Source organism: Eptatretus burgeri, chromosome 8 (assembly GCF_056783735.1).
Source record: "Eptatretus burgeri isolate ZD-2024b chromosome 8, Ebu_testis_v1, whole genome shotgun sequence".
NCBI lineage: Eukaryota > Metazoa > Chordata > Myxini > Myxiniformes > Myxinidae > Eptatretus > Eptatretus burgeri.
Genome location: NC_140968.1, coordinates 50637633 through 50650088, shown reverse-complemented (window position 1 = coordinate 50650088; position 12456 = coordinate 50637633). Strand labels below are relative to the sequence as shown.

The window sequence follows — 12456 nt, the reverse complement described above, 5'->3', positions numbered from 1 at the left end:
TGCCTCAGCAACCTGAAGAGCTCAGCTCTGCCATTCAGCCGGGCTCTGTCACTCTGGGCAATGGTATTCAGTGTCCCTTGAGAGACAAAATTCTTCTTCACCCTCTGTTGAGTTCCTCCACATCTCCCAGCAACATCAAGGATGGTGTTCTTGAAGGCACTCCAGAACTCTTCAGGATCCCCCAAAGCACGCAGACCCCTCAAATCTCCACTCAGCCTGTTTGCAATCTCCTTAGCTGCCCTCTCATCCTTTCACTTGCCAACATTCAGCCTAGGCTGGGATGGTACCATTCTCCTTGATTTAAGGTGTAACTTAAGAGTTGCTACAACAAGCCGTTGATCAGTATTGAGGAACTGAGCACTCCGGTAGACACTGCAGTTTTGGATCATCCTACAGCGACCATCAACAAGCACATGGTCAATCTCCTTTGCCACACTGCCAGCATTGGAACACCAAGTCCAGCGATGAGCTTGTGGGTGCTGAAACCATGAACCAGCCACCCTCAGTCCATGACTTCTTGCAACACCAAGGAACTTATTGCTATTCTGTATCACAGTTCTAGATGCATGGGGACCAACACATGTCTCATAACCATCCCTATCAGTTGCAGTGGATGCATTGAAATCCCCTAAGATGAGAAGTGTATCGCGTCTGGGGCACTGATCAACCACAGTCTTGAGCATGGCATGAAATATGTTCTTCATGGTGACATCACTCACCTCAGTCGGAGCATGTACAGAAACCAGGGAAATGACACCCTTGGAGTGACGAATCCTTAGTCTCAGAAAATGCTCGTTGACCGGTGTTACCTCAATTATTATTGGAGTCAGCTTATTGGACACAGCGACATCAACTCCTTGGGCATGGTAACCATCAGAGTGACAAGACCAACAGTAGGTATAACCACCCACCATGATCTCTCCGCAATCCGGTCTCCGAACCTCAGAGAGTGCTGCAATACCGATGTCCAAACGCTTGAGCTCAGATGGTAACAGAGACAGGTGATCATCCTCTCTTAGGGATAGGACATTCCAGGCACCCACCCGAAGGGACCGCCTCAGGTTAACCCAAGGAGACCGCCGTCTGGTGGACGACACCTCAGCACCACTTCGATACACTCTCCCGCAATCTGACCCGAGAATGTTACCCCGTGGTTTCCCTCCTGTCATCAAAGATTGGGGGTTCCAAAGGCATTGTCCCAATCCCGTCATCTGGTGAGCTGCCCTGTGAAGGGAAGCTGCACATGAGGTATTACCACAGAGTGAGTTTTAAATCGCTCATCCAGGATATCCTGGTCCTCAGACAGTTATTTCTATAAATGCATGTTCAGAATAGACACATCCCCTTGTCTGGTGGGATTCTAACTCTTTGATGCATTGTAGAAAGGTGGAGAACAGGTTCCCTTTCTTTCTTATGGGATCACCTTTTCCTCTTTCGACACGTTTATGACGTATGATTTTACATCAGTTTTCGTTTCTGCATGAGGGATATTCGCCGTTCATGCACGTGATAAGAGAGCCGTTGGCCCAACAGATACTCATTTTATTTGGGTTATCATTTTCACATTGGACTTACAGGACATTTGACTCATTAAACACACCACAGGCTTTTCCTTAACAGTTCATTCTGACGATCAAACATGGCTGTGGTCTCAGATCATTTACCTCAGGACCCACCTTTTTCCATTGATGTTCGACACCCACCTTCTTTTATCGAAGTTTGACACCCACCTTTTTCCATCAACGATCAACACCCCGTTCAGCAGCTTCATGAATGCTAACCAGCTCTTCATTGTGTCGGGCTGAACAAAGAGGCGATGATTGCCTGTTGATGTTCTGTGAGTGTTTCATATTTCCACTCGGTTGTTCCGGCAACTGGCTGCATTCTGGCGTTCATCCAGCACCCCGAGCATGGTGTCGTGAGCTGGGCCTGTGTTGATTGGCAGTTGCATCTCGTTCGATGTTCAGACAGAATCGGCATGGGAATGGACGGTTGGAGGTCTCATGCAGCGATGCGCCAATAGGCAAGCTGGATTTGGCTGAAGTTATGCTTGAGGCTCCACCCACACTGGTCTCCCATAAAAGGATGGCAGGACTGCCCTGTCCTAGTTGGTGAGGGATCCTGCTGACCGTTGGTGACAGCTCCTGACAGTTGGGGACAGCAGCAATGGTGGTTAGTGACAGTTGGACTGTTCCTGCTGGTTCCTCTTGGTACCTGGTTCTTGGCGTACATGGCTCTTGGCATATCTGGTTCTTGGCGTTCCTGGTTCCAGGGGGTGATGACGTGACGTTGCTTGGCGTTTGAGCCTGTTTGAGGTTGGGTGCACAGCGAGGCACGGCGCTGACAGCGGAAATGAGCCAGACTGTGGAGAGCTCATTTGGAGAGGTAGTCCAAGGCACGCTCACACATTTTGGGTTATTTTAGTAGACGCATGACAACTTCTGCCTTGGTAAGCAAAGACCAGATTAATTTTCCCCCTGAATGGTCTGCTGGGTACCCATGTCTCGTGTTTAATTGTTAAGCATACTGATGAGCATCTGCTCTTTGTCCATTTTTCTGTAAATGCTTGTTGAATTCTTCATTGTTTGAAATTATTTTGTTGATTGAACATTTGATTTGAATTCAATCATTTAATCGACAAGGAAATAAAAAGTCCTTCAGTTTATTTATTTTTCTTAATAATACGTTCCTTCTTGACATTTCAACCTGTCTGTGATTGCCATTTCCTTCCATTGATCCAGCATTGTCCGAACCTAGATAGACTAAGAGATTATAATTCCCAAACTAATTAACCTGTCATTGTTGGCGTGCACCAACAGTAAATGCTCGGCTACATTACTTCACATCTAATCAAGATAAGGTTGGTGCATCGCCGAGAGCGCATTCCCTGGTCAGGAGGTCAGGTGACCTCTAGTTAAACGGCAAATTAGACGGTGACCACTGGAACCCGTGGTTAGCTGATTGGCTAACCCTGAATTGGTTAGCTGAATTGATTGGTTGTTAAGCAACCCACCGCACCATGAAAGTAATTGAGAGCGGTGGCCCCAGGTCTGGTTTTTCCAAGGAGAAACGAGGATTAACCCCCTCATGATACTCTCGGTACGCATGGCCATAACAATATGCGAGTAGGGGTACTAGGCATTGCCCGGTGCTATTCTAATCCTGTTGGAATTTTAAAGAAATCAAATTCTGGGTTTTTTTTTTCTATTTCCTTGTGGGGGTCTAAAACACTTCCTTACGTCTCCAAAGGAATGTGGTCAGGGATCGTATGATATGACCTTTCACACAGCTACAAATGTTTATGCACTATAGTGATTAAAAAAGAAAAATCCAACTTTTATCTTCAAACTTTTGAAAAACGTTTTTTTTTTTTTGCTGAAAACACTCCCTGGCAATTATCGATGAACTTCTGAAATTCTGACGAAGATCTGTTTAGCCATCTCTGAGAAAAATAGCGACATACACACACACAGACAGAGAGCTGGGGCTGGGGAAAAGTTGAGGGGGGCTGGTGCAGAGTTGAGGCAAAGCTTGGGGATTGGGTGTTGGGTTGGGGCAAAGCTGGGGGGGGGTGCATAGCTGGGGAAAAGATGAGGGGGTGTGGGGTTGGGGCAAAACTTGGTGGGGTGTTGGGTTGAGGATAACCTGGGGGTGGTGCATCGGGTTTGGGCTAAGCTGGGGGGTACGTGGTTGGTGCGAAGCTGGGGTTCTGCAGGGCTGGGGCAAAGCTGGTGGGTGTGGGATGGGGATTGAGAAGTGGAGGGGCAGGGGAGTAACCGTGAAGGTGAGGGGTGGGGGAGAGAGGGGCAAGACGAGGCGTTATCTGAGAGGGGGGTGAGACAAGGGGGAAGCTGAGAGGGGGTGGGATGAGGGGGAAGCAGAGATGGGATGAGGGGGAAGCATATGGGGGGTGGAGGAAATTGTGGTACTGACATGGAGGGGTTTGATACCATGAATGGACGTGAATGGGGAATTTATTGTCACGTGCACATAACCTCTGCAAAATGGACGTCTCAAGATTCCCAAACTGGATATACAGCGACAGATGGGGTGGTAAATATATTTTTAGTTGAAGACATAGAGGAAATGGGTCTGGAGGTGCAAGAGGGGGCTGGATGAACGAAGCATTTTGGAGTGAAAATGTTTTGTGAATTAAGTCTTGTGAAAAGCAAAAGGAAGATAATGTTATGAAGAAGGATGAATGGGTTCTTCCTGATGGAGTAGTAAGGAGACCAAGGCATTTTAAAATGCATTCTAGAAGTGTTTTTACTTCCACACTGAAGGTTTCACCCATATCTATCTGTTTTCCTGTCTGTGAACAGGATATCTCAAAAAGTTGTGGATGGATTTGGACTAAATTTGGTGTGATGGATGTGTAACAAGGCCGAATTGATTACATTTTGGTAAAGATCCACATCTGGGTCTGGATTCAAGAATTTTAAAAATGATTCTTCACCATTGAGAGAATGCCTCAAATAAAGGTCACATTTAGGCAATGAAGACGTCAGTGGCAATATCACACACACTTGAAACCATGGCCAGGAGAAATCACATATGAGGCCCCAAGATATGTTATAAACAATCCATATACTGTCGACATATAAATGTGATGGCTCGAAAAATCAGTTAGGGAATAGATCTATTAAGTCCATCGACTCATGCTGGCAGATGGGACGTTTATCATCTGAGCAACATCACACACATTGATGAATCACCCTGCCTGTGATACACTGGGATGGCAACTGAGTCAGGATTCGAATCCAGGCAAGACTAGACAGCTTAGAGGAGAGTGTGTATAGCTCTAGGCCATCCTGTCATACTCCGTGTTAGTATTATTATCATTATGCCATTATCATCGGATGAAATTAACCGAATAATTTGTGGTTATAATATTTTTGACGAAAGATATGACTTGGATGACAGAGGCAGGAGTCGGGATTGGATGAAGATGTATCAAAAACCTTAGGTATGCTGATAATACCACTCTGTTGGTAGAAAGTAAAGAGGAAGAGATGAAACTGCTGCAGACAGTGAAGAAGGAAAGTGAAAAGGTTGGTCTTCATTAGTCCCCGTTGGACTTAGTCCGAAATGGGGGCTTATGGATTTGGTCTCGATTTTTGCGTCCATGCGTGCGTGTGTCCGCAACCATATCTCGGACATGTTTGTACCAATTATATTTGTACTTGGCACAAAGACAACACATGATGGTATACATATGCACATCATTTTGTTTTGCTCGTGATCAAAGATGACCGAATGACGACCATTTTAGTTGTTTAAAAAACCCAGTGTCAACACGTCCTCAACCATTTCTCAGACACGCATTTACTGATCTTGTTCAAACTTGGCACACAGATAATAAATGATGGCTTGTATATATATATATATATATATATATATATATATATGCACGTCATCTTTTTTTTTGAGATCAGATCCAAGACGGCCGACTGACGGCCATTTTAGTTGTAAAAAAAAACAACCCGATGTTGAACACATCCTCAACCATTTCTCGGACATGCATTTACCGATATTGTTCAAACTTGGCACAAAGATAAAAAAAAATAATAATAATAATGGCTTACATAATATGCATGTCATTTTTTTCGATATGAGTTCCAAGATGGCCGACTGCTGACCATTTTGTTGTTACTTAAATGTGTCCCCAAGCATATGTCAGACATGCATGGTGAGATTTTGTTCAAACTTGGCACAAGCTCAGTACATAATGGCATACACATGCACCTCACTTTATTTTGCAATATAATCAAAGATGGCCGACTGTTAGACTGGCGGCTATTTTAGTTGCACATCATTATGGGATAGCCTTTTAACTCCATACAGCAAAATTACTTAAGCAACAGGGGCTATAACATTTTATGTCTGTTTTACTTGTTTAAACCTTAAAAGGATTAAAATATTGTCATCTGAGAAGATTGATTGTTCAGAAGGGGTGTATTCCATTACCAGTCAGTTTGTAGAGTGCTCACAAAGCAGCTGGCTTGATTTTAAGCACTCCAACAAAACAGTTGATAAGGAATGGCTGGCTTGGCAAGTGATAGCAAGCTGATTGGTACACACCCCCAATGGATAGGGTAAAGGCTGCAACCAAGCTGGCTTCAGAAAGCAGTGCAGGACAGGGATGTTTGGAGACATCTGATCATGAATGTCACCAAAATTCAGCCATGACTTGACAAAAATGCAAAACTGGTTACAATCCGAGAGGTGTATGGACCAGCGACTGTTAGCCGATACACTGTCCATGCATAAGTATGTCAAATTTTCTCCCTCTGGCAAGTATGAAAAGGTTAACAAACCATAAGAATATGGTTATGCATAAAATAAAGGTCACAACTAAGCCATAAGGATGGTGGTGGCAATATCACACATCGCACTTCTATCCATGGCTGGGGGAAATCACATTTGAGGTCCCTAGATATGTTATAAACAATCCACACAATCACTACATATAATGTGATGGAGAGAAAAATCAAACAGGCAATGCGATTCATCATCCATGCATAAAGACTCATGCAAGCAGCTTTGTTTACTGCAGATCATTGCCCTTTACCTACAGGCCTTGCAAGTTGAGATGCCTCTGATCCGTTTATCTGAGGGAGATGTGATAAGTTTAGATCGAATGCCCTAATCATGTTCAGTTTCCTGCAAACTTCATCCAGTTAAGTCGTGACTGTTTAAAAATGGAATTGTACTTTGAACAGAATTGACTGAATCGTTTGTGGTTATAATAATTTTTACATCCAGAATGTGTGCCCCATAAAATGCCATGATAATTTATTATACACCTCAACACAGACTTCACCCAAGGTGGAACATTCCTTTTGGGAGGGGGGCAAATTAAGTCACTACAACCTCCATTGTGTGACCCTTAGTCCTTCTGTCAAGTTTGCTTGAGATTGGATAAGTAACCACCAAATGTATCGTGGTCAATAAAACAGTCAGACAGACAGACAGACAGACACCAAATGGTGTATTTTAGTGTGACCGGAAGGAGGACTGCCAATCCAACATCCAAATGCAGTAAATCCTAAACCGGAAGAAAAATGCTTAGCATTTAAAGGATACAGCATGGACAAACCTCATAGGTTGGTATCCAAGGGGAGGAGGACATTCCCCCTTTGCTACATTGAAAGATTATTTTGCTCCTCCAAAGGGTTAACCCCAGAAATGGCAGCTAATCTTTGCTACCGATGATGTCATCTGAGAAGTCCGTCAACTGACATTAGCTTTCACAAACATGAATAGTTATTTAATCAGCTCTGGAAAATGATGTCACTTCCTCCAAGCTCAGTGTATTTGTTTGTCTGAAGTTAAGTCAGGTGTCTCGTCTATTACACATGAGAAAAAGTTGGGCAAGTCTACAAAATAGGACTGTTTACAAAAATAACAATTAATTAAATCCAACTTTGCTTTTAAATATAAATTGTTGATACAGTCTGGCACCCTGTCCTGCCTTACATGCCAAACTCTCTGCTTATGGCATCCAAGGCCAAATTCACACATGGCTTATTGACTACCTCTACTCTCGGAACCAATGTGTGGATCTCAATGGAATCCTTCCATATCCTCTCCCTGTCAAGACTGGAATGTCCCAAGGCAGTGTTCTGGGCCCAGATCTATTCCTGATCTTCTTAAATGGTCACTCTGACTCTGGAAAATCTCATTTATCTATTTGCTGATGACTCCACCCTCTGCCGTGACATCCCTCGTCCTTCAGATGGTAAGCTGCAGCCTCTTCACTCTCTTGACACCTTAAAAAAAAATCACAAGCTGGTCAAACACTTGGAATATGTCTTTCAGCTGCCGACTGGGCATCCTCCGTCATAGAAAGTCCTTCTTTGGCACACCTGAAATCCAATCCACCTACAAGGCTTTTATCTGCAGCTTTAAGGAGTACTACTCTCCCCTCTGGGCTGCCTGCCCTGCCTCACATCTTACTCAGGTTGACGCCATGGAAACCAAGGCCTGTAAGATTATTATTGAAATCTCCTGCGATGAAGATGAGTCTATGGGCACATCACTTCGCCATCACAGACAGGTCGGTGGTCTCTGTCTTCTACTGCCTTCTTTCTGGTCTTGTACCCTCTGCTTTTTTCTGTGCCTTGTCTCCCCCTTCCCCTCTCCACAAAGTTTCATTAGGGCACACACAGTCCACCATAAACCCCCTTCTGGTGAAACTATCTAAATCCAGGATCACTGCTCACCTCCACTCATTTGTTCCTCTTTTTTTCCCGCTTGCAGAACCAACTTCCACAATCTCATCAATTTCATTCTACCTTCAGGTCTTTGAGACAGCTGTTAACCACCATCTCAGATCATCTCTAATACAAACCCATGATCTTTTGTTTACCCTTGTTCACCCCCTTCCCCTTCCCACACCACTGCAATCCCTTCTCCTCCCAAATTTCCTTTTTCCCCTCCTGAGAGTTCCCTTCTGTATCCATCTTGTCCATCCCATGCATCCTCTCCTGCCCCCCCCCCCCAATTCCTCCCTGCACCCATTGTTTGTCCAAGTCTGCCTCTATATTGGTCTTCAACACTTCTGTTCATGTTTCCCAACTCTCTCTATTGTTCCTTTTGTCCTGTTGTGGCTTGATCCATTTTGTGTACATGTACTAGCTCTTCCACGAGCCTCGACTATGTTTACAAAAAAAGATAATGAAAGAACCCTCCAAGCACAAGCTGTATTTTCCATTCATCACTAGATTATGGTAATGCCTGGTGTTGGCTTACTGGTTAAGGTGGCAGGCTTTGGATCCAAGGGTCCTGAGTTCAAATCCCGCTCAGCTGTTGAGTTAATACCAGGTGGGGTTAACTCGGCCTGTCATTCTTCCGAGGTCGGCAAAATGAGTGCCAGCTTGCTGGTATACTGTGTCGGAGTGGCGACCGGTCCAGGATTGTGCCCAATAGCCAAGGAGACTGCTTAGGCCTAAGTCACATTTGCCACGGTGGCCGAGGGGGGTCTACAAAATCTACGGCCACCAGAAATTATAGGGCAGCCACAGCATTTCCACGGTCACACAATGTAGCAGTCACATATGTTTTTATTTTTCCGGGTAGCCGCACGGGGTATTTAGAAATTGTGGAGCCCGAAAACGTGGGGGGTGCCATACGGTCTTTGATTTGATGTCGCATGGTGACCTTAGGCCATCCCTGCGGCGGCCATATAATTTTCAAGGCAGATGCAAGGTAGCCTCAAGGTGCCCGCAAGGCGACCGCAGGTGGGCCCTAAGGTGAACGTGCGGCCAGACGGACGGTAACGAGTGGGTTTTTTTTTTTTTTACCAGTTCTTTTGTTTCGGCTTGTCGAATTGCTACGGCGAATGTAGAAATGAAAAAGGTTATAACTCCGCGTTATAATTCCACGGCGACCCATACGGCCTGTAAAATATAGACAAGCGGCACAGGGCCACCCTGAGGCCACCGCAGAAACTCTGCGGCCGCCGCACGTTTCTGTCAATTCAGAGGGCATACAGCCGCCGTATCTTCGCCGTAGAGCAAATGTGACTTAGGCCTTAATAGCAGCACCAGCACTCTACACAGAGTATGGTCCCAATCTCCTATCTCCTCCTACTAGACTAACGCATTCCAAAGATGCAAAATTATTCGGATGAAGAATGCTGCGATATCCTGCAATGAAATTGGACATGAATTGGCTTCCATCAGATTGTTCATAGCAGATCGATTCACAAACATCAACAAACCAATGACGTTAAAGATGAACCCATATCTGGATAACCCGGGGTGACCTTTAACAGAGAGAAAGCAGCTCTCATGGTCCAGAGCGGTTTTGTGCTACAGGTTACTGAACCAGGAGATCAATAAGTCACCCTTTTCTCATCCAAGCACACAAAGCAGCCCACCTTGTATGGTGCTGGGCAGGTCAACACGACAATATTGTATTCCGGAGGAAGATCCAAATTGATCTAATGAGAGCTAAGTTCTTCTGCACGTGACAGATGGTAGACCTCAAGTTTGGTGGCAAGATATCACAGTCTATACACCCAATAACCCATTTAGTGGTGGATCCATTCTGACATTGAGCTGCCTGTTACGATATTAAACTTGACCTTGTGATTATAGAGGATAACCTGATAAGCAAACAGTACCCTTGGGATATTTTAGATCCTGTTGTTCTTCCACATTTTGACAAGCAATCACTTCTCACATGACATGCATTCATGGACGGCAATGCAAGATCCCACAGTTTTCATGCCATTACCGACTTCTTGCGAAAGGAAACCATCACAACATTGTGACATTCATGTTTGGGACATTCTTGAGCATAAATTAAAGAAAATGGACCCTCCTGTGTAAACTTTGGCACAGTCGGAGGCTGATTCACACCAAGAATCGCAACAACTCCATTTGGATTCTCTCTGACGGCTTATCTGGGGGATGAGAAAGACATTTGCAGCAATCATTCATTCTAATTGTTCTCACACACGTCATTGACCTTTTTAGAAATGTATCATCCAATGTCACTACTCACTGGTCTTGAGTCCCACATCACAGGATGTGTTGTTGTCAGTAGCCTCATTTTAAAATCACAATGTTTTGTGGTGTCATACTGTGCCATTCAAACATCCACATTTTGTGATTTTAAAAATCAACAAAACCTCTGGATTTGTCTCAAGTCATTCGTCGAACACGCATACTTTAGCAATACAGTGTATGGTTTATATTTTTGATAAACGTTACAGTTTCGGAATAATGTTCTCGATGATTGTTATTATCGAGGAAAACACAGTCCATACTCTAGTTGTCTCTACGTGTATATTAATTAACAAGTGTGTGCTGTGTGACCGCAGATCCAGTGACTGTGCTGGATACAAGCCTTAGATCTGTATTAAAAAAAAGAAGAAAAAAAACAACGAGACTCGAGTGAATTTTGAATTTTGAATTTACTTTTGTTTTTTTAAAGAAATCCAAATATTGGTGGGAAATGCAGCTCGAAGAATTTCTCACGAAGGTCTATCAAATCAGCCTTAATCTTTCCTTTGTAGATTGATGATTGGCTGGAAAATTCCATGTTTAGGCAGCCAATCATGGCATCGTGTTTCTCAGTAAGTGCTGAAAGCTTGTCATGAATGGCGTGTCCCCATCTCAGCAAATGAATAATCTGTTCGGCCACAGCAAAATAATAGATTTTCTAAAATCTGAGATTTAATTTGCATTTAAATTCTGTTCATTTGCCTTTTTGAATTGAACTTCTTGGAGAGTGGGTATCTAAAGTTTGCATTAATCTTCTAGAATTCTCCATTATTGAGTAGTATTCTTTACATGGGTACACTTTACAAAATTACATGGTCCACACAATCCACACTCCTCCTTCCCCACTTAGAATCACTCCATTATCTACCCTTGCCTCCCAAACCCCCCCGCCCCCTTTCACCACACACACACACACACACACACACACACACACACACACACACACACACACACACACACACACACACACACACACACACACACACACACACACACACACACAACAACAACAACGCCATTCTCGTTTAAAATTCATCATCTCACAGCTTTTCATTTTAATCAATTTCTCTCCACCAACCTATTGATGTTTTATCTCTGGCAATCCTTTTTCCAACCTAATTTCCATCACAATAGACAAATAAACACCTCCATTAACAATAATTTGTACTACCTGTTTATGATTTCAAATCTCTCTCGAACCACAGCAAAGGCATTTGCATATTGTAATTAAGGTATAATCTAAAGGAAATATGTTCACGCAGAACAGGCTTATTTGCTCACTCGGATGTATATTTTTTACTTCAAGGTCCACACACTCGATTGTTCACGGGCTTTGAAGAAGTTCGTGCGTAATGAAAGAAATGTCGCATTGAGACTTGATCGGCTCACGCAAGTTAGTTTGTATTAAAATAAGTGCGAGTTTGGTCGAGTTTTAGTGCAGTTTTTTAATAATTACAATGGAACGTCCCAACCGCAAAAACTTTTATACATATATATATATATATATACACATATATATATATATATATATATATATATATATATATATATATATATATATATATATATATATATATATATATATATATATATATATATATATATATATACATATATATATATATATATATATATATATATATATATATATATATATATACATATATATATATATATATATATATATATATATATATATATATATATATATATATATATATATATATATATATATATATATATATATATATATATATATATATATATATATATATATATATATATATATATATATATATATATATATATATATATATATATATATATATATATATATATATATATATATATATATATATATATATATATATACATATATACATATATATACATATATACATATATATATATACATATATATACATATACATATATATACATA

At 42.3% G+C, this 12456-nt stretch overlaps 1 protein-coding gene across 1 annotated transcript in view; it reads right to left on the bottom strand.

Annotated features, from left to right (window-relative positions):
* Positions 1-12456, bottom strand: part of LOC147021722 (glutamate receptor ionotropic, NMDA 2C-like) — a 211113-nt gene that overhangs the window by 164857 nt on the left and 33800 nt on the right. Inside the window, exon 7 of the mRNA XM_085890453.1 lies at positions 2069-2340. Coding sequence (XP_085746579.1) covers positions 2069-2340 — 272 coding nt within the window. The remainder of the gene's footprint in view (positions 1-2068; positions 2341-12456) is intronic.